At 44.4% G+C, this 22,503-nt stretch overlaps 3 protein-coding genes and 1 non-coding gene across 8 annotated transcripts; 3 read left to right on the forward strand and 1 right to left on the reverse strand.

Moving 5' to 3' along the window:
- Positions 1-119: 119 nt before the first annotated feature.
- LOC131109741 (circularly permutated Ras protein 1) lies at positions 120-10,401 on the forward strand. Of its 5 annotated transcripts, none has more exons than XM_058062024.2 (21): positions 120-631; positions 747-852; positions 1,831-2,013; positions 2,830-2,964; positions 3,033-3,161; positions 3,228-3,308; positions 3,399-3,472; positions 3,548-3,733; positions 3,797-3,829; positions 3,897-3,986; positions 5,359-5,510; positions 5,579-5,660; positions 5,736-5,866; positions 5,937-6,021; positions 7,010-7,116; positions 7,182-7,288; positions 8,154-8,271; positions 8,349-8,489; positions 8,566-8,659; positions 8,750-8,776; positions 8,866-10,401. In XM_058062024.2, exons 2-21 carry the CDS (start codon positions 756-758, stop codon positions 8,953-8,955), a joined length of 2,142 nt encoding a protein of 713 aa, XP_057918007.2. In that variant the 5' UTR covers positions 120-631; positions 747-755; the 3' UTR covers positions 8,956-10,401. The 5 variants fall into 5 exon arrangements, with proteins under 5 accessions (XP_057918007.2, XP_078645195.1, XP_078645192.1 ...); XM_078789066.1 differs by having other exon boundaries at positions 583-635; XM_078789068.1 differs by having other exon boundaries at positions 584-635; positions 818-852.
- On the forward strand, positions 7,815-7,887 carry trnar-ccu (transfer RNA arginine (anticodon CCU)). The gene has a single exon. It is a non-coding gene; the product is annotated as a tRNA-Arg (tRNA).
- znf668 (zinc finger protein 668) lies at positions 9,503-12,862 on the reverse strand. The gene is made up of 2 exons (XM_058062029.2): positions 12,706-12,862; positions 9,503-12,225 (listed from the first exon to the last, which is right to left on the reverse strand). Exon 2 carries the CDS (start codon positions 12,215-12,217, stop codon positions 10,286-10,288), a length of 1,932 nt encoding a protein of 643 aa, XP_057918012.2. The 5' UTR covers positions 12,218-12,225; positions 12,706-12,862; the 3' UTR covers positions 9,503-10,285.
- A 345-nt stretch (positions 12,863-13,207) lies between these two features.
- znf646 (zinc finger protein 646) lies at positions 13,208-22,032 on the forward strand. Its single transcript, XM_058062554.2, has 4 exons — positions 13,208-13,348; positions 13,880-16,268; positions 16,772-17,749; positions 19,507-22,032. Exons 2-4 carry the CDS (start codon positions 14,032-14,034, stop codon positions 20,282-20,284), a joined length of 3,993 nt encoding a protein of 1,330 aa, XP_057918537.2. The 5' UTR covers positions 13,208-13,348; positions 13,880-14,031; the 3' UTR covers positions 20,285-22,032.
- The last annotated feature ends 471 nt before the right edge of the window (positions 22,033-22,503 follow it).

The raw sequence follows: 22,503 nt of genomic DNA on the forward strand, positions 1-22,503 counted from the left end.
ACTTTTTGTTAAAAGCATGTAAATGTGACATACGTATCTTTATTCAGAAAAGGCACTTATAAATGACATTATTATTGTATTATTACATGATTATTATGAAATAAGCACTCTAAATTGCCTGGAGGTATGAATGTGAGAGTGAATGGTCGATTTCCTGCCAACCAGTCTAGGGTGTAACCCGCCTCTCTCTCAAAGTCAGCTGGGATAGGCTCCAGCATAGAACTGCGACCCTGGTGAGAACAAGTGGTACAGTAAATTGATAGAGAATTAGTACATTTGTTATAATTTATGATTAAGTGTAGATGAATTCAAACTGTGCTATTTTTCACACATGACTACAAAACCACAGAACCACTTTTACTGGCATTAAATGTGAATTCAATGAAAATCAGGTCAAGAAAAAAACATACACGGGTAAATTTGTTAACCTCCCACATGAACTTGACTTGTGTTGTGAAACGTGTGATGAACGAACCCGCAACAAGCCGACAAACCTGTTTGTCAAGATGTCTGACACACACATCATGGACTGACCAGACGTCACTCACGCAACTAACCACTTTTAAACTCTGTCGGGCTTGGAAGCTTTCATGTTGATGATCACACCGTACGTGACGGAGGACCTCCATGAGTAAGTATGTCTCAATTATTTTCTTTTGTTTGGAAGATTTGTTTTGATGTCGAGGTTTGATGTCGGACTTGTAAACAACTTCAGGGTGTGTAACTTTGAAATTGATCATGTACAGGAAACGTGAATGACAATGGAATTTGCTTGTGACTTTGTGTATGTGCCTCCGTCGCCCACTCCAAACGACAGCCAACGATCCAATGGAAATCTCATCAAACGTTCAGGTGGGAACAACAGTCATTTTGACGTAGTACATTGTATTCCACAACACGAATAGCGGACACATACGAGTATACGACATTAAGTAAATACACTTCAGTCAACTTTCAAAGAGGTTCTTGCACCTTTACGTTATTGTGGAATGTCGCCCTAATTTTTAGATACTGTAATAGTTAACCTTGTCATGCACGGTCTGGGGAATGGTGCTGAGGTTTCACTGCATGCTGTGGAAATAAAATAAAATTTAATTCAATTATATTACATTAAATTACTTTGAATTGTAGTGTGCGGTGATATAAGAAGAGGTGGTCTGATTTTTGTAAATTTATTACACTTTTTAATGCTTTTTGTTCTGAGAAACAAAGTTTTTATGTAAGTGTAAGTGGGTTGGATAATATTTATTTTGATTTGATAATGATTTTTTTCTGTTAGTTTTGCTACTTTATCATAGTAAAAAGAAGCACATATCATTGTTAAAACAAAAAAATCTAATAATGGTATAAAAAAATTAGAGATGTCTGATAATTATTGTCCTGATATCAGTATCAAAATGTGATAACTGTATCGGATTTTATCCCAATCATGAAAACCAATGTATACAACACATGTGTGTTCATTCCACCACATAAAATATGTCATGTTACACATATCGGTATTGGAAATTGAGAGTCGGACAATATCGGCATATTGGTTTTCAGCAAAAAAAAAGCCAATATCTGACATCCCTAAAACAAAAACAAAAAAACATCAAGCAGCCAGCCACATGTTGTGAAGTAGTCATCAATCATTCCAACTGTTGTTGTTGTTTATAATAAATATTCCTTTCGGAAAAGCCTCTTTGCTCAGTAGAAACCTTCCATGTGAGTCATCACTGCGCCAGCTGTTGGTGTTGGTGCCTGCATCGGAGAAAAACACCAAAGCAGCAGCAGCCAAGCCTCCTTCCTCATCGGCACATTTAATCCTTTTATTGGCATTCCTTGCAGCTCTTCTGCCTCCTGTTAACTGGGTCCGCCCTCAAAGTCCTCCTCCTCCTCCGCCTGTCAACGCCACAGAGGTCAAGGTGCCCGAACAGAAGAGAGTCGGGAAGAGCCATGACAATTTGCACTCTGAAGACAAACCCCCTTTGAGTGTGACGCTTCCACCGACGGCACCCACTCGGAAGACAGGTGCAGTGACTACATGAGATATTACCTTCACCAAACACTATTACTATAAAAACTATACTATGTTGTCATTCAGCTATGATGACGCATTAGAACATTATACGTATATAAAGTACATACACATTTAGTGTCATGCCGATGCCCTGTGGGATACATTGTCGTCATCTATGAGAATGCATTTTTTAGTTTGAAGAGTTTGTAATATGTAATGTTACAAATATCTACTAAAAATAAAACTTATTACTAGTAACTTATTCATTACCTATTATTACATTATTTATTATTGTTTCAATTACTATATTTCCCTTTAATGAAATAATATATTGGCTTCACAGTGGTTGAGTGGTTGGCACGCAGACCTCACAGTTAGGAGACCAGGGTTCAATTCCCACCCTCGGCCATCTCTGTGTGGAGTTTGCGTGGGTTTTCTCCGGGTACTCCGTTTTTTTCCCACATTCCAAAAACATGCTAGGTTAATTAGCGACTCCAAATTGTCCATAGGTATGAATGTGAGTGTGAATGGTTGTTTGTCTATATGTGCCCTGTGATTGGCTGGCCACCAGTCCAGGGTGGACCCTGCCTCTCGCCGGAAGACAGCTGGGATAGGCTCCAGCACCCCTCGCGACACTCGTGAGGATAAGCGGTAGAGAATGAATGAATGAAACAATATATTATTTATATATATTTATATTATATTTATATATATATATTATATTATTATATGAAATAATATATATTTTTTGTAAATTGGCACTGACAATATGTTCATAAAAACAAACACAACATTCCATCATTTAACGTTCCCCGTCCTTGGAACAGCTTTGCTTCCACCCCACTTGAGATCTACACAGAATTCCCAGTCTCCTTCCAACACGTTCTTGTACGACAACCTGGAATCGAGTCCCTTTGAGGCAGAAAACCCACAAAGTACCCCGGAAGCCAACGTGATAATCCGTAAGCCTCCAGCATGAACATCATAATATCATGTATGCACGTTTGATATTTATCAATGATTCATGCAGCCTCGGCTCCTCCTCTTCCTCCACGACCTTCGCTCATGAAGTACATGCCAGAGTATGTGGTGGTCTTACCTGCAGATGCCTCCTCTGGGAAAGCACTTTTATCCCCGGTTCAAGTCCCGCCACCTCCTGGTAAAGGTACTGTAAATATGATTGTAAGCGCCACCCAATGTAACGCAACACCGTGTGTTTCCACAGCACTGGTAGAAGACAAGGGACCGCTCCTGGGGAACCCTAATGTGGTCCTTGTCAGTTTGGGTAAAATCCTCTCAGAGGAAGGTGAGAACATTTTGACATCATCGCTGTCATATTGTTGGAGTTTGTTGTCTTATGATAATGATTGTTATGATGATGATTGTGTTTTTCCAGTGCAGCACAAAGAAGGAAAACCTGCTCCCTGCTCCCAATGTGGCGCTGTGCTGGACTCCGTATATGACACTGTGGTAGGAAAAGATTTAATTTGGCCCCCCTAGCATTGTGCAGGTGTACCTAATATTGTGGCTCTCCTCATCTCGCAGACGAATGGCTGTTATTTCTGCCAAACCCTCGACTTGAGCAGCACAACCAGAAGCCAACAAAGTGTCCCTACCGGATTACCGCATGGCCTCTACTTACTTAGTCCGCATGAAAAACTCCCGAGCGCCTCTCAGCCTCTGCTCATCTTCTGCATTGACATCTCCGCCTCCATGAGCATCACCTCGCAGGTAAGGTGGCTCTGAAGGAGCGTGTTTGGACCACACGCCGTGACCGCTATGTTTCCTGTTAAGGTGTTTCCGGGGGAGCACAGATCACGGCTGGAGGTAAGATGCTCAATGCAAGTCAGTGCGATGACTAAGAGCAGAGAAATTAACTTTATGTGTCGTCTAGTTTGTCCAGGAAGCTGTTCTGTTGTGTGTTCAGAAGCTGAGTGAACAACAACCTCAGACACCCGTGGGGCTCATCTCTTTCAACTATCAGGTATAACATAAAATAAAAAGGGATGATACGATACCCATGAATGTACTTTAGAGTAGTCCATGTACAGCCACTGAAAATGAGTCATCATTTGTAGCCACGAGTAGCAAAATAATTGCGATGATTGGCTAAAGTCAAGCATGGTGATAGTAGCGCCGTGATCTAGGGCTGCATGAGTGCTGCCGCCACTGAGGAGCTGTGGTTCATAAAGGAAGACTTGAATTCCAACGTGTAAGTAGTGTAGAAGCACACAAACCCCAACCCCATTAAAAAATGAAAGACAAAAATCTGTTATCATTTTTGGTGAAAAAGGACATTATGAAAAAGAACTACTTTTAACACAATGTCAGGTATCCCTCGTTTATCATGGTTATATGCTTCCAAGCCCGACCTCGATACCACAAAGTAGGATTTTGTAGCTATAGCATAGAATACCTTCTAAATAACTTTTTAAAATCATTATTAGAGCCCTGTCGATATTAAATAACTCCCCTATAGTCACCTTTACACTCCTCTTAGTCGGTGTTTACGTTACGAAATCACCTGAGGCGTTCGCCACTTTAAATATAGCAAGCTACCTCTGATTAGCCTCTGATTATTTATTCTAAACTTAACATAAGAAGTCAACAACTTACCACTTCCACACAGACTGAGAAACTTTTTTTTCACTCTTTCATGATTTTTTTAAAATGCAATATAGTGAAAAAAAACATTATGAAAAATAACTACTTTTAATACAATGTCAGGTATCCCTCGTTTATCATGCTTATATGGTTCCAAGCCCGACCGCGATACCACAAAGTAGGATTTTGTAGCTATAGCATAGAAAAATACCTTCTAAATACTTTAATAATTTTTAAAATCATTATTAGAGCCAGTTAGCCTCTGATTATTTATCCTAAACTTAACATGAGACATCAACAATTTACCACTTCCACACGGAATGAGAAACTTTTTTTTTTCATTTTTTCATTATTTTTTAAATGCAATAAAGTGATGGAGCGAGGTTCGAACCCAGAAGTGGCGAGAGTGACCTGTAAGCTAATATTTCATAACATTAAAATAACATTAAAAATTAAAATTAAACATTAAAAATAAACCATTGCTGTCCCCAGTGGGGTCATGACAGAAAATAATTAAGAAGCACTACCATATGCTTTGGGGTTATGCGGCGACGCCGGCATGACGTGTGGTGTCATAAAGTGTCGCTTTGTTGTGTGATTGCATCAGAACAAAAAGAATCAACTCACGCTGGCACGCAGTCATTGTTTGTGCGTGCTTGAGCCAAACAGCATCCTTCACTTCTTTAGCACGCGACATTTGGACACCCTTTACTGTAGGCCATCTGTGAGTAAAACAACATTTCTCCCTGTAGGTGGAAGTGCACGGGTATGGAGATTTCCGTTCACGCGTTCTAAGTGGAAATGAGTTAGTGGACGATAACTACCTGAAAGTCGCTGCCGCTGCTTTCCCTACTCCACCTCCTCTGTCCCAGATCAAGAACTTCTTGCAGCAACAAGTTACAGCGTAAGAGTAACCTCATCGACGTGACTTGGAGTATTCTTGTGTACTGAAGTGTACTCATGTTTTTATAGACTTTCTGCTGTTGGGACCACGGCACTGGGGCCGGCGGCTCTAGTCGCCATCACAATGGCCTCCAGACATCCAGGCTCCAAGGTGCCTATGATGCACATCTGGTTTTCCATCATAACGCATATTATTATGGGATATTAACTGTATTGCTTGGCAAAGGTGATCATCTGTACTGATGGGAAGGCCAACACAATGTTGGGAAACCTGGAAGTGGAGGACAACGACGCTCGCACGCTACTGTCATCTACCATCTTCTACCAAAACCTGGGGGAATTTGCTTCTAATCAAGGGTTGATGATAATAACGACCATAGATAAACGGTATCATGATATTTACTTGAGCATGTCCTTCTTTTGTTAGCGTGACCGTGTCAGTGCTGTCCATAGAAGGAACCGACTGCAGGCTGGATGAGCTGGGAAGACTTGCCGATCGCACGGGAGGGAAAGTAAGTAGAAAACTGCTCTTCTCAGTCAAGGATTGCTGTTCAAAACCTAGTGTAGACACTATGTTGATAACGAAGGAATAAAGTCTTTGGAGAGCTAAACAAGGAGACATTACATTACATTAACTTTACACTGCATGAAGTCAGCCATGACATGTCCAAGAAAAGGTTCTCCTCACAATCTGTGCGGAAGTGGTAAGTTTTGGGTTTCTTAAGTGTAGAAGAAAAATGAAGAAAAGAAAAGCAATATGATGAAAACAATGAATAATAGAAGTGCAGAAGTGACTATAGGGGTGTTATTTCATGTCTACAGGGCTCTAATAATTTTAAAAACATGTTCAGAGCGTCATTAAAAAATGTTTTACAGTTTCATAACGACAAAAGTACACCATTTATTAACATGAAATCCTATATTGCAGACATTTATGAATCAGTGTTAATACAGGGACTGTATGTCACTTACACCAAAGAGGAAGTTAGATAAAATGGTAATGGTACTTTTACAATCACTAACTGTTACATTTGTTCACATCCTGCTTTCCTAATATATATATATATATATATATATACATTTTTGTATTGAATTATTTTTTTTTATTTTTATTTATTTATTTTGTCACGTACCAAAGTACAAGGTATTATGTCAATATTACGTCCTTATAGTGATATATATAGCATATAGTGTTACTTCTTCCCTGAGATCATATTTCTCCTGTCTTGTAGAGAAATATTGGGTGATATTTTTAGCTAATTGGTTATTTTTAGCCTTAAAATAGTCCTCAACTTCACGTGAAAATTAAAAAGAAAATCACACATTGGTAAGATATTATATATTTTAATGTCATTTTTGTCTTGGTATCTAAGACATATCCTGTTTATACAGTGTAGAAAATGAAATGATTTTGTAAGGTAACACTTGATTTTGATGCTAAGTTAAGAAATGTAAAAATAAAAGGTGTGAAAATAAGACGCAATGATGTATATCCATCAGGTGGTGATAGCAAGTCCCAAGATGCTCCATCCCGAGTTTGAGCAGATCATCGAGAACAGCACCATAGCCACACACTGCACCGTCACGCTGCTGCTGCCCAAATCGCTGTAAGCCAATGAAAAACTGGTGAATGATGACATCACGGGTCAATGACCGCTTGCTTCTTCTGCAGGTGCATGAAAGGCGAGAAAGAGGCTGGACACAAAGCAACCAGAAAGGTGGGAAACGTGCACTTGGATACAGAGATCACCTTCCAGTTTATAGCCAGTAGAGATGGCGGTAAGACAAACTGAAAGGTTGACAGAATTCTTTTTCCTGCAAGACCAGAAATGTGAGCTCATGTATGAGAAACAAAAACGTGACATACAATATACAGTATACAGGTACAGGTGATTACTAGGTTTATGTACTTGTAATAGGAACAACAAATGGGTGTAATTTTCCAAGCGGAGTCACACAACTGGATATTTTCCACGGAATGTCAATGCAAACAAAGTTACTGTACATGGAAAAATGTAGTCTCTGTGTACAAAGCAAAGTCCAGGCCGTTGAGGCTAGTGTGAGGAATCCTATAACAACATGGCGATGGGTTACATTAGCCACCACAATAACCCGGAAGTAAATATAAAGAACTAAAAACAAGGAACTCTCCCAATGCATGTGTGAGTCCATATTATGTCATTTTTTTATTACAATCTTCAGTATATTGAGTAATGCTAGTGTCAATGTGGTTATAGGGGTGCTATTTCATGTCAAGAGGTCTCTCAAATAATGTTGAGTAGAGCAAAATCCTCATTGCATATGTGCCCCAGTGGCCTAATGGATAAGGCACTGGCCTCCTAAGCCAGGGATTGTGGGTTCGAGTCCCATCTGGGGTGTTGTATTTTAGTCCGATCGGACTCAGACTCGGTTTTAACAGGTGCCGATTCCCATCCTCAGAGAAGCATCGGCAAGGACTTCATCATCGAGTTGCTTTGCTCGGACTTGTTGCCATGTTATTCTGTGCTTTACCATGTTGGAATTCATGTTTGCCCCTCGATGAACCGCAGCTCCACATCGTTGCTCTTGTGATTCATGGGATATATATATATATATAAATACACACACACTGAAAAGTGGATTTTATTGGAAATGTTTGTTCCAGTGTTGCCGCCACTTTCTGGCAGCCGTGTGTCCATCCAGCTGCAGCTCAGATACGTTAAGAGGAACGGACAGAGCATGCTCAGAGTGTTCACCATGGACCGAAATGTAACCGATGAAAGGTGAATACCGACTTACGATGCTATCTACTACCTCAAACTTCACAGCTAAGGAATGTGCCCCCCCCCCTTCTCCTCAGCATGGTGGCGCTGTCCTCTGTATCTCTGCCCATCATTCAGCTCAACTCCTCGCAGGCCAGCGCCGCTCTGGCCGTCAGAGGCCGCTTCCTCGACGCCAGGCTTGAGAGCGAACAACAGATGAAGCTCATCGAGAGAGTCATGTGAGTGTTATGGGACGGAGGCTCATGAACAAGCTCCTTTGTGCGCCAGCGTCTGATTGTCGCATCTGTCCTCCAGAGAGCACAACCGCAGTTCAGAGGACCGAGAGACGTACAAAGAATGGGTCATCACCATGGAGCCCATCTACAACAACATCCATAACTTCACAAGGGTCAGTTTGTCCTCCTTTTTGTGGACCGTATCGGGATTCGCTTTGTTTGCAAAAAAGCGCTCACTCTCAAAACTTTTCCCAACTTTCCAGGCTCGATCTGCAACATCAGACTGTCAGGTAAATGACATCACATTCCTGTTTTCGATACAAATATTTCCTGCCGGAATACTCCCTAAATCATGTTGTGATTGCTCTCCTCCCTCCAGTCTCTAACAGACGCCGGCGCAGTGCTGCTTTACGCTATGAAGCACAGCAACAGGAAGACTATCATGATAAAGAACAAACAGGGAATCTAGCCAACATCCAGCCTTAACTTTCACCTCGTTGGACGCAACCCAGATACTGAAAGACACACACGCATACACGCAAACTGCTGAAAGGCCGTGTTGCATTCAGCTGGGTCACTCTAGGAATTGTTCCGCAGGACAAAGAGGGTCTAAGTGACAAAGAGCAAAGAGCCCCTTGCAGGTATGGAGACCTGTTAATTGTTAGTGGCTCGCATTTTGGATGAAAAACTGTATCGCTCTAAAATGTAAGATAACTCTACGACTCCTCAACGACTCCACGGGAAGATTAAATGTAGTCCAAATATGCACCTCGCCTATGCTGACTGTGCTATGACTTTCCTGATGCATAAAACAACCACCTTAAATTTACACAGCCAATTAACGTAATATGCAAGTTTTTTAGATGTGGGAGGGAACCGGATTCAGACTGTGTGTGGCCAACATGCTAACCACTCCCCACCGTGCGGCGTGCATTTGTTATTAGCAAATACTGTACCACACACTGACATTTTATTTAAACATTTTATTTTGGTTTTATCCTCTTGTTGAATAATCGTTTTTTTTAATCTTCCAGATGATAGTCAATATCAATACTTCCACAGTAAACACTTAAATGTACAGAGACGGACTTACAACATATGTGTAAATACAAAGTTAATACAACACAATGTTTACCAAATATTTAGTAAGAAATCATAGAAAAAGTTGGAAAGCTGAAAGTGCAATCTTTTATGATTATGACTCAACCCAATTATAAGAAAAAACTGTGAAAAAGACAGGATTTGTAGATGTACATATTTACATACTGTATGCACAGGAGCCAGAGCTTTTCAACCTGTCACTCACACACACACACACACACCAGTGTGACTTAGCATGAGGTCCTGATACAAAGACCGGCTGGAAAAAAGTGTCTGACAACATTAGCAAATAACATAGGAGTTATGATGCTAATATTAGATCGTGATAATCAATGAAGCTTTTGAGTCGATTCCCACGGCCGCTTGTGCCAATTCGCTATTCGCCATTAGGGTGCAACTGAATAAGGAAACGTGTCGTTGGAGAAAGACAGAGGTGAAGGTGAAATATGAAGACTTGACACTGAAAAATATGTAATTTAAATTGGAATCTTTTACTTGTTTTATTATGAATACTTGTGATTTTCTCCAATGTAAAAACGTAATGGCTGTGTTTTGGCGCTATAAAGTACTACCGTTATTTCACACATATTCACCTGATTTCCAAACAAGGAGATTGTCATCTTATATTAAGTGTACTTTTTTTGTACAAAATCCAACTTCATTCCGGTGAGAAGTCGACTATGATTGTGGCCCTCAAACTATTTGAGGGCACTGCTTGAGCACGTGTCAAGTCCTTCTTCCTTGATCAAGTAGTCTGGTAGCGTCTGAAAAGCGGCAGCAGACACGGTGGCAGGGACTGTGAGAGCGACCCCGCTGGCCTCCACGGCGCTGGGCGGCGACTCATTAGGGGGTGCCGAGGGCGAGGGCAGCGGGTCAGTGTGGATGATGTTCAGGTCTTTGAGCGATGTGGCCTGGTGAGTCCGTAAGTGCTTGCGTAGGTAGGCGGGGAACAGGAAGGCTTTTCCACAGTGGGAGCAACTGTGAGGTTTGCTGCTCGAGTGGATCTTCTGGTGTTTGCGAAGACCGGCCCGGTTCAGGAAGCCTTTGCCGCAACTGGGGCACACGTGAGGCCTGGGCTTCGGGTGCTGCTTCTCGTGCTCCTGCAGGTCTCCCGGTTGCGTGAACTCCGCCTGGCAGGTCCCGCACGTGTGCAAGCTCGCCGTCTTCCCCGCGCTCGGAGGAGCTTGGTCCATGGCGTGGAGGTTCTCGTGGACTTGGACTTCATCCCATGTGCCAAAGGTGGTGTCGCAGTGAGTGCAGGAGAACTGAGGCAGGGTGGTGTGGCTGCTGAAGCCTGCTGCCTCCTCCGGTTCTTGTCTCTGCTGCTGCTGCTCCAACACGTGAGTCCTCTCGTGCTTGCGCAGGCTGGACGACACCACAAACGACTTCAAACACTCGCCGCATTTAAAAGGACGCTCGCCCGAGTGGACGCGGCGGTGCTTGTTGAGGCTGGAGCGTTCCGTGAACGATTTGTCGCATTCTGTGCAGGAAAAGGGTCGGAGTCCCGTGTGGACCAGCATGTGGCGCCGCAGGTCCCAGGATGCCACGAAGGCCTTGTCGCAGCTCTGACATTTATAAGGCCGCTCTCCGGAGTGAACCCGTTCGTGCACGGCCAAATCCGCCGGCTGTCGGAATCTTTTCGAGCATTTATCGCAGGGGTAGGGTTTGAATCCGAGGTGGGCTCGCTGGTGCCGCCGGAAACTGGACGGGTCGGAGAACATCTTGCCGCACTGCGGACACAGGAAGGGCTTCTCTCCGGAGTGCGTGCGGAGATGAGACTGGTAGGAGGACAGCTGAGTGAAGCCTTTGCCGCACTGCTCGCAGCGGTACGGTTTGTTCTGGGAGTGGATGCGCTGGTGGCAGACCAGAGAGGACGAGCGCGAGAAGGCCTTGCCGCAGTCGGAGCACAGGAAAGGTTTCTCTCCAGTGTGGGAGCGCTCGTGGTTCTTCAAGTCCTTCAGCTCCGTGTAGGTTTTGCCACATTCGTTGCAGGCGTACGGACGATGACCCTGGTGGTTTCGTCTGTGCTTACGGAACACGGAGGGGTCGGCAAAACTCTTGCCGCATTCGCCGCAAAAGTACGGCTTCTCCCCCGTGTGAGTGCGCATGTGCACCTTGAGTTTGGACAAAGTGGGGTAGCTCTTGGAGCACTGGCGACACGAGTAAGGGCGCTCGCCGCTGTGCTGCGTCATATGGATCTTCAGGCAAATGGCCTGCATGAAGGCCTTGCCGCATTCGGTGCATACAAACGGTTTCTCTCCGGTGTGAGAGCGGCTGTGGTTGCGCAGCTCGGTGGGGGTCTTGTACGCCTTGTGGCAGTTCGGGCACTGAAAGGGTCGCTGGGCCGAGTGGGTGTTGACGTGTTTGGACAGTTGCGCCTTGCTGGAGAAGGTTTTGGTGCACTGTGTGCACGTGTGCTCCTTCACGTGGGCTGAAACCCGGTGGCTGCGCAGTGCAGACACGCTTCTGAAGAACTCTGCGCATGACGAGCACTTGAATGGTAGTTTGGATTTCGGGGGACGACCCCGGCCTCGCTTTTTCACAGGCGGGTCGGCGGCTGCCTCCTCTTGTTGACTCTCCTCGTCTTGTGCTGGAGTGAAAGGCGGGCTAGCGGGCTGTGGGGATGCCATCTTTATGTCTGAAGATTAATTGCACAAAAACATGTCCATCAGAATTACAGTGATGCATTCACGTGAAAGCATGTTCTCAGTATAACACACGAATTTTATTATGTTGCACCATTTTTTTTAATACTGTACGTTATCAGGTGTATTGAGCGTGTCACAAAATGGCTGGCATTAGGACCTTAGGGACAATAAGCTAACCGATTAGACGGCAGGGGAAGTCAGCGGTAATTATTATTTTTGGAACGTTTAATAGGACTACAAGCTGCAAGCGACAGTGACGATATATAGACGTCATGGTGTTAATTCATCCTGGCGGAAAATTGCGTATCCCCTTCTGTTAGCTTCCATGCTAATTTAATTCGGAGTGACACAAAATGGCTGGCTTTAGGACCGCCTGCACCAGTTGGCATCATTCATGCGGGTTGACTAGGCTAACAATCGCCTACATTTTAATAATTGGATTCTATTTAACAAGCGAGTTGCATCCTCACCTGAGCATTAATGGCGGAAAAGGGACCCACACTACTCCATTTCTTGTCGGACGAGGTGGTTGGTTTTGACTGTGTGTGTGTGTGTGTGTGAGAAAGAGAGAGAGACTGCGTGTCTACAGTTCGGCGCTAGGACCAAGATGACGACATCGACATTGACAGTGAGCCAAAAGTGAAACCACCTCTGTTTATATGAAAATAAAAATGAAAATGGACAATTTTGTACATGTTTTTTTTCAAGCTATACTTAACCAGAGCTGGATGGTAGTGTTGAAATATATATATTTAAATATAAATAACACACTCAAACGACAAGTGTAAGCTAAGCTACATTAAACAACCGTCTGTGAGTAAAACAGTTAAATGCTCTCCTTTGGGTTGCACGAAACCGATAACAGTGTCTTTTTCAGTACTTAGTTAAAAGTTATTCTCTGGAACGTATTCTCTGTATAGTACTTTTTAAGTGACTCTGCACGGGGGAAGTATTTCGCCGATGCACATTTCCTGTTCCCTAGCAACAAGCGCTATGTGGACTGGAGGAAGGAATGGGAAGACAATTGCATTATCTTATCTTTAAGCGAATAAATGCATTTATTTCACGAGCGACCTTATATCCGTCGTAATGTGGATCGAGGCGATATTTAAGGTATTTATTTAGCACATTTGTTGTCGTTTGGGTATGCGAGTGCATACGCTTCCGGTCATTTTGGTGCAATGTTTGTTTTGCTAGGTAGGATGTGGCTAAGAGGTAGCGCGCTAACATTAGCACTCCGCATCACATTTACATGAGCTTATATACATTTTATGTAATATACGGACACTACATTAATGGATATATTGGTTAATCTGTTGTATCCGAATGTCGCAGGCTTTTGTTTGCTGGTTTATTAGTACATCTAATAAGCCAGTCAGGTCTTATTTATTATGTTATCTATTTTCCTATTAAAAAAACAAGATGGTGGTTGGCTTAATAAGGTTATCAGGCTATAAACATCTCAGGAAGATGTAGTGCAGTTCCACACTACCACTGCAGACTACAATTATAACCATAAGACCCATGTATCTTTTAAAGGTATTTTTTTTCACTGAACTCTTATTATATTGTGCGGGATGATGATTTGTGATGTTGTGAAAAGAGATCATGTATGTTAAACTAACATGTTCTTTGTCCCTCCAGCTGCCGCTCTTCTAATTGTATGGACCTACTGCCCGTCAACCACTTTTTCCTCACCCTTTGGATCTAAAAAAAGTGTTCTGCATTGTGAATCTAATGAATTGCCCTCTTGCATATCCATACTCTTCATCGGCAGTGCACTTGTTTCAATCTGCATGGTCATGGCTCTGCATGACGCTGCACAGACGGCCACCCTACTTGAACACATGGACTCTCACCTGGAACAAGAGGAAGAGCGCAAATTCAAATGCGAGGAATGCGGGCGTGGATACAGACACGCCGGCAGCCTTGCTAACCACAGAAAGGCTCACGATGTGGGATCTTTTCGGTGCAGCGTATGTGGCAAAGAGAACTCTAACGCCTTGGCTTTGAAAAATCACATGCGGACTCACACGTCGCAGAAGAAGTACTCCTGTTTACAGTGCGGGAAGGCCTTTCGCTTGGCGACACAACTTTCCACACATGAGAGAGTTCACCTCACCGTGCAGGCAAAGGAGTGTGAAGACATTGAGTGTGAAAATAATGATGGTAAAGACGTGACGGAGGTATTTAATACACCATGTGACACCTCTGGCGACGCCACTAGCCGACCTTTCAAATGCAATCTGTGTGACAAAACATACATCCACCACCGCAGCTTGAGCAACCACAAGAAGACCCATCAAGTGGGAATGTTTGAGTGCACGGTGTGTTTCAAACTGTTCAATAACATGGCCGCCCTCTACAACCACCAGAGGACTCACAAGGTCAGAAACGGCAGCAATATCAGCTCAGTATCTGGCTTCTACGCCAGCTCCACATTGGAGCATCAGAATCCTGACGCTCCTGTCAATTTCTGCCATTTGTGTCAGGTTCTATTTCCAAGTCATGAAGAGTTCCAGGAGCACATCCAAATGCATAACTCATCCTCATCCGTGCCATTTGGGCTGCAAGATAACACAGCAGAGAGCCATCATGTGACGTATGACAACATGTCTAAATCAAACTATTATGCACCTCATATAAATAATCCTTCCTTGTCACCAGTAGGTAACAGTCAAGCGTTTAATGGCCACATGTATTCAGACTGCTCCAATAATCAAACACCTCAGGGAGAACCCTCGGTCATGGACACAAACAATATCATTCCTGCTCCCGAATCAGGCTCTGTTGAATCCGAGGATCGTCCCTTCAGGTGCCAGATCTGTGGCAAAAGCTACCGCCACTCTGGAAGCCTCATCAACCACAAAAGGTCCCATCAGGTTGGGACTTACCGCTGCTCCATCTGCAAGAAGAGCTATCCTCACCTGGCTGCACTCAAAAGTCACCTTCGCCTCCATAAGGGTCAGAAATGCTCCTTCAGCCTCAACGGGGAGGGGGACTGGCTTTCGTTGGAGCCTTTCACCTCGGACAACCAGCAAGGCTGCTTCCCCTCGCAAGGTGATGATGATGATGCTGGCCTAGGTGTTGATCAGGAGAACGGGGTGATGTACAGCGAGCAGCTTCATCAAGAATTGAGCGCACAGCTAGCACACGGCGAGCCCTTGATGCAGAGGCACATGTGTGCAGACTGCGGTGAGACGTTCGCAGACATCGCCGGGATTATCGCTCACGGTTGCCCTTCGCTCCAACAGCAGCACATCACCGGCGACGACCGTGGCGCCAGCGTGACCTTCCAAGACGGCACCGATGTGTCATTCCATGAAGAGAACGACGCCAGGCATCAGGGCTACATCGAGCAAGACAATATGAGCAGCGACCAACTGAACGCTGAAGAAGATGACGGTGATCTTTATCAGTGCTCTGTTTGTGGAAACGGCTACACCAGCATGAGGGCCCTCAGGAGCCATCTCGGAGGGCACACTCAATCCCAGTCCGCTGTTGCAACCAGCTCAGGACCCTCGTCCATGTCCTCTGAAGAGGAGGCAAAAAATGAAGAGTCGGAGGAGATGATGATCTGCAGTACCTGCGGAGAAAGCTTTGCCTGCAGACAGGACTTGCTCACTCATCAACTCGTGCACATCAAACATTCAGAGGACGACGACATCGGCAAGAACGACGATGAGGAAGTCGAGAGTCTCATCTGCAGTCGCTGCGGAATCTTTTGCACCGACTTCCATCACCTGGAGAACCATGACTGCACAGCTGAGAGGCAAGAAGAAGAAGCAAGTGTTAAGGAAGAGGAGGTCAAAGCAAAGGACGCCCACGGAGACGTCAAGGACAACATTGAGGCTTCAGTGGATCGTCAGTACAGGTGTGATCAGTGCGGCCGCTCCTACAGACATGCCGGCTCCCTCCTGAACCACAAAAAGTCCCACAAGACGGGCGTCTTTAAATGCAACATCTGCCAGAAGCGCTTCTACAACCTGCTGGCTCTTAAAAACCACCAGAGGTCCCACTTTGATGTCAAGAGGTCAGCCCTTTATATCAGTTATGTTGTTGTTGGGGGCGGCACGGCGGTCGAGTGGTTAGCCTGCAGACCTCACAGCTAGGAGACCAGGGTTCAATTCCACCCTCGGCCATCTCTGTGTGGAGTTTGCATGTTCTCCCCGTGCATGCGTGGGTTTTCTCCGGGTACTCCGGTTTCCTCCCACATTCCAAAAACATGCTAGGTTAATTAGCCACTCCAAATTGTCCATAGGTATGAATGTGAGTGTGAATGGTTGTTTGTCTATATGTGCCCTGTGATTGGCTGGCCACAAGTCCAGGGTGTACCCCGCCTCTCGCCTGAAGACAGCTGGGATAGGCTCCAGCACCCCCACGACCCTTGTGAGGATAAGCGGTAGAAAATGAATGAATGAATGTTGTTGTTGGGGTAACATTATTTTAATGGGATGGAAGAATCCTTGTCTGAATGTTCTGAACTCCTATTTTGAGCAGAATAATGATGTGCGTGTTTCCCCCCCCCCCATTCAGGCACACTTGTCATGAGTGCGGAAAAGCCTTTAAAATCAAAAAGCAACTTTTCAACCACCTCAGGAGGCACAAGGAGAACCGAGTCAAGATCCAAGAACTGAATGACCAGGTCCAGGCCCTCATGCGGTTGAACCGGACCAAGTTAGATGAAGGGACCGGAGAACAGACGAGACCCGACACCTGGGTCAAATCAGAGGATGCAGCTGACCCGCGACCTTTTGCATGTGAGGAGTGTGGACGCACGTATCGCCACGCAGGAAGTCTGGTCAACCACAGGAACTCCCACAAAACCGGCCAGTATTACTGCTCCGTTTGCAACAACGCTTACTCCAATCAACTGGCATTGAAGAACCACCTACGCACCCACTTAGCCGATAGAAAACTTTATTGCCAAAAGTGTGGAAGAGGCTTCAGAGGACAGAAGCAGCTGTCGGTTCACATCTGTGCCGACTCTGGAAAAGGCGGGAGGCGGAGCTTGAGGCAGAGAGCTTCAAAGTGCAAACATTGTAAACAGACGTTTCCTACAGGCGACCAACTGGTGGCCCACGCCTGCGGGAGATCTCCAGGAAGCAGCAACGCACAAGCAAACGGTAAAGCCGAGCGGACGTTCTCGTGCAACATATGCCATCGCAGCTACCGCCATGCGGGCAGCCTCCTGAACCACAAGAACACCCACAAGACGGGACACTTCGTATGCACCTTCTGCTCCAAGCCCTTCACCAACCCCATGGCGCTTCGCAACCACACACGCATCCACACGCAGAAGAAGAAGTACACGTGCGTCACGTGCGGGAAGGCGTTCCGTCTGGCTAGCATGCTGCACAACCATCAGAAGGTCCACAGCCGAGTGGACGGACACTTCAGCTGCTCCGCGTGCGGGAAGAGCTTCCAGGGAAGGTCCGGCCTTAAGAGGCACCGTTGCAGGAAAGGCGAAGGAAGCAGCGTCCAGCAAGGCGACAACCTGGACAAGTGCTTCACGTGAGTTACTGTTTACTGTCAGTGTAGCTAACGCTCACTGGCCACAACATTAGGTACACCTGGTGGTTCATTCATTCATTTTCTACCGCTTATCCTCACAAGGGTCGCGAGGGGTGCTGGAGCCTATCCCAGCTGTCTTCGGGTGGGGTACAACCTGGACTGGTGGCCAGCCAATCCCAGGGCACATATAGACAAACAACCATTCACACTCACATTCATACCTATGGACAATTTGGAGTGGCTAATTAACCTAGCATGTTTTTGGAATGTGGGAGGAAACCAGAGTACCCGGAAAAAAAACCCACGCATGCACGCAGAGAACATGCAAACTCCACACAGAGATGACCGAGGGTGGAATTGAACCCTGGTCTCCTAGCTGTGAGGTCTGCCTGCTAACCACTCAACCGCCGTGCAGCCCAGCTGATGTTTCAATATCAATTAGCAATTCTTCCTTTAAAAAAAATACTAAAAGTTAACATTGACTTTATTATTGTGGCTGTAGTCAACATAGCCACCTTATTCCTTTGGTGTCATTCAAAATACAGTCATCTCTCATTTGTCTCTCTTATTGTTGGGTCTAGAAATTAATATCCGCAAAGTAGGATTCAATATTGGAATGGAATATACACAAAACCTGTATATTACTAAATATAAATCTGTTGTTTTAATATTATTAGAGCACTGTAGACATGAAATAACACCCCTATAGTCACCTTTACATTCCTATTCTATTCAACAATAGTCTACGTCGACCACCTCCTTACGTCCGGTGACATCAACTGCTTTTTATTTCATCATTTTTATGAAAAAAAGCGGAGGGGGGGGGGGGTCCATATGTCCAATTTTGGCTCACACCCTTTTCCCTTCGAGAAGGTGGCCTAAAACCTTATAGTACTGTAGTACTATAGTACTACACATGCAAAGCAGATGGTGCCTGGTAGGATACATTGTGATGGTCTACAGAAAGTTCTTCTCCACTAAGAAGCAACATTTCCGTGTCATCACAAGTGGAAGAACATCCTCAATTGGAACCTTCATCCAGAACCCACACCAGTATTTCATTTCAAGCTGGACTGGCTCCCACCCTCGCACACACGTCTTTCTTATTTGGGATGACTGCAATCGGGGTGGGGGACCCTGTTTCCTGTTGGGGGTCATTTCAGTTTTTGTAAAGTTCCCTGAGGGTCATAGTAAGTTGAGAAAAAGATCTCAACACATGTTTATGATTATATACGTACTATATTACTGTGCATATGTGGCTTCAATGGGTCTGTAGTTTTGTTGAGGTTTTCTTGTTTTTGGAACCGCATGGTGGACCAGATCAAATGCACACAACCCACAGGCCGGAGGTGCCCTCAACAAACCTTTATTAGTCCCTGAAGGGGGCTCGTATTGAATTTGCTCCATATGCTCGTGGGTTTTTTTCACTGATGTCAATATTTATGGCAAACAACCATTCACACTCACATTCAGTGGCTAATTAACCTAGCATGTTTTTGGAATGTGGGAGGAAACCGGAGTACCCGGAGAAAACCCACGCATGCACGGGGAGAACATGCAAACTCCACACATTAGATGGCCAAGGGTGGGATTGAACTCGGGTCTCCTAGCTGCACGCTAACCACTCAACCACCGTGCAGCCATGACATGTAATAGAGATATCCTCATAGTTTTCCAATCATTATTGATTATTGCTTAATGACTCGGAATGAGTTAATTAGATGTTTTATGTATTCCCAACATCTTCTGGGTTCCAGGTGTGACCTCTGCGGCCGCTCCTACCGCCACGCCGGATCCCTCCTCAACCACAAAAAGACGCACTCGGAAAACCTCCACCACTGCCCGCTGTGTCTGCAAACGTTCCCGGACCCCCTGACGCTGCAGATCCACTCCCAGATGAGGCGCCATTGCTGCCCGGACTGCGGCAGGACCTTCTGTCTGATCTCGCACCTGCAGAGCCACATGGAGGCGCACTCCAAGGAGCGCTCCCGAGCGTGCCCGGCGCATACGGTGGAAAGCAAGCCTGAAGATCTCAGCTGGGACGTGGAGGATTCCAAGGAGGTTCCGCCGCCTTTATCCCATCTTCTTGAAAGCGGTGCGGCGGCGGCGGCGGCGGCGAAGGGGCGGAAGAGCCACGTATGCGAGCACTGCGGCCGCACGTACCGCCACGCCGGCTCCCTCCTCAACCACAAGAACAGCCACAAGACCGGCTCCTTCTCCTGCGCCGTGTGCTTCAAGGAGTTCACCAACCTGATGGCCCTCAAGAACCACCGCCGCATTCACACGGAGCCCAAGCGCTACCAGTGCCTGGAGTGCGGAAAGGCCTTCCGAGTGTCCACTCAGCTCATTTGTCACCGGCGGATCCACAGCAAAGAGAAGCCCTTCGCCTGCTTGCTGTGCGACAAGAGCTTCTCCAGCAAGTCCAACCTGAGGCACCATGAGAGGATGCACCAGGACCAGCAGTCCTATGACTCCGCCTCCTTTAGCTGGGATGCTAACAACCTTTTGGGCTTGGACATGGGCTCTTTCCTTTGATCGGGTTCTTACCTCCAGCGTGGACTGAATGTTTTCTACAAGAACTTCACCGATTTGACGTTTGGACAGAAGAAGCAAAGCCATCTGTAAAGTCCAGCCTGGTGCCTCCTGAGGAACTAAATGTGTTCTTTGAAGGACTAGCAAACCTCTTGGGAACCTCAGATACCTCCTAGCTTGTTTAGGATTTACTGCTAAATAGCTCTTCTACTACTGTTACTGAGTACTACTAATAGTTACCCTTCATATCTATGTTTGGTGATACTTATTTATTGATCTAGTATGTTTCAATAATAATAATTCCTATGAATGTTTGTGTAGCCTTGAATGGACCGAATGAACCACTAATCATCACGACAAAGTTGAGTTTGATGTCGGTTTCTGTGTAAAAGCAAGCACTTCAATTATTTGAGTGGACGGGCAACACAAGATGGAGGTCAGCCAAGGTTACCATTTTAAGATGACCTTGCCGCAGTGCAAGGTCGTGGCTGCTTTCATTGGCTGATTTTAGCTCTACACACAAATGCAGTAATTATGGGCTTTCTCACCTAGCGTTACGCACGTTATGTCTTTTTTTAAAAAATATATGTTTTACTAGTATGGAAAAGTTAGTGAAACACACCCTTGTTAAAATACTGTTTCTTTTGGTAGTATTGAAGTATATTTAAATATAACATCATTGAAATATGTTTTCATTTAAATGTCATGAAATATGAATTTACTGTACATGTATAATGTATGTATGTATACATGGTTGTATGTATGTATACATAGATGTATGTATACATAGATGTAGATGGATGGATGTATACGTACATACATACATCTATGTATGTATGCATGAATCTATGTATGTATGTATGTATGTATATATGTATACATGCACATACATCCATGTATGTATGTATGCATGCATCTATGTATGTACACATACATGTGTCCAGTTCAGCACCACATGTTAATATGCACGTATGAGTCCAGACCCTGGATAGAGTATATATATATATATATATATATATATGACCTGTTTTTTTTTTTTTCTTGGTCAATAATATGGTTTTATGTTGGACTTAATACAGCCTTTCCACCATCACTACGTCAAAGCACAATTAGGACTAATGTGTGTCTTTGTTATTTAACATTCTGGCATTTCATTTCTTTTCCTGCCTTATTTTTGCCACTGCTTACATGTGTGATATAAATACCTCATTGAAGGCTCCGACGGTGAGCTGAGACACTAGAAGACACTAGAAGACACTACTAGAAGACACTACTAGAAGACACTGTAAACTGTTGTTTCTCTTATCTGTCCTTGGAGGGCTTGTTTTTGCAGCATGATTGTATTTGCACATTTGGAAAGAATGAATGCAGCCAACATGATGTTTTGTATGAAGCAATATATTCACTGGATTGAAGACCTCTTTTTTTTTTACTATTTATGTAAAGTCACTGGAATATCATGCATTCACCTTGGTAGCCTACATGTAAAGCAACAGATGCACATTAAAGCTAATAGTGTTTTAATGTTCCACACACGCCATGTTGGTAGACTTATGTCACAATAGAATGAGCTTATGTCTTATGTAGTGCGAGATTATTGGCTAATTAAAACAAAACAGCCATGTCATGGATTTCAAGTGCTCTGTTCGGTTTTGAAGTCATATTTCTACAACTATTTTGTCACTGAAATGTAGATTTCTACTTCATTTAGAATTTAAGCAAACACTAGTGATTAAAAGACTGCAAATGGATGTGTGTCTATGTTCTATATATCTATATTTTCCCCATCACTCACCAGTTTCACATATATACTATGTATTAGAAGCAAGTTGGGGAAAAAAAATGACATACTAACCCCTTATGTTTTTTTGTCAAAAATCACCAAATCAAAACCTGGCATTTTATGCAATTTTTTGACGCTTCTGGGTCCCCTGTTGAGTGTGTGTGAGGTTTCCACTTTTATTTTTGACAGAAAAGTGCTTTTTAAGCAAGTTGAAAAAAATGAGAAAAAACGACATACTAACCCCTTACGTTTTTTGTCAAAAATCACCAAATCAAAACCTGGCATTTTATGCCATTTTTGGATGCTTCTGGGTCCCCTGTTGAGTGTGTGTGAGGTTTCCACTTTTATTTTTGACACAAAAGTGCTTTTTAAGCAAGTTGAAAAAAATGAGAAAAAACGACATACTAACCCCTTACGTTTTTTGTCAAAAATCACCAAA

This window comes from Doryrhamphus excisus, linkage group LG2, assembly GCF_037039965.1.
Source record: "Doryrhamphus excisus strain RoL-2023G ecotype Guam linkage group LG2, RoL_Dexc_Guam_v1.1, whole genome shotgun sequence".
NCBI lineage: Eukaryota > Metazoa > Chordata > Actinopteri > Syngnathiformes > Syngnathidae > Doryrhamphus > Doryrhamphus excisus.

Excerpts from the sequence above, each read along its gene's own strand:
- LOC131109741 (XM_058062024.2), top strand. The coding sequence starts at position 756 with ATGACAATGGAATTTGCTTGTGACTTTGTGTATGTGCCTCCGTCGCCC. Across the intron at positions 853-1,830 it reads AAATCTCATCAAACGTTCAG|CTCTTCTGCCTCCTGTTAAC; the intron begins GTGGGAACAACA and ends CATTCCTTGCAG. Across the intron at positions 5,511-5,578 it reads TTGCAGCAACAAGTTACAGC|ACTTTCTGCTGTTGGGACCA; the intron begins GTAAGAGTAACC and ends ATGTTTTTATAG.
- znf668 (XM_058062029.2), bottom strand. The coding sequence starts at position 12,217 with ATGGCATCCCCACAGCCCGCTAGCCCGCCTTTCACTCCAGCACAAGAC.
- znf646 (XM_058062554.2), top strand. The coding sequence starts at position 14,032 with ATGGTCATGGCTCTGCATGACGCTGCACAGACGGCCACCCTACTTGAA. Across the intron at positions 16,269-16,771 it reads TCCCACTTTGATGTCAAGAG|GCACACTTGTCATGAGTGCG; the intron begins GTCAGCCCTTTA and ends CCCCCCATTCAG. Across the intron at positions 17,750-19,506 it reads AACCTGGACAAGTGCTTCAC|GTGTGACCTCTGCGGCCGCT; the intron begins GTGAGTTACTGT and ends TCTGGGTTCCAG.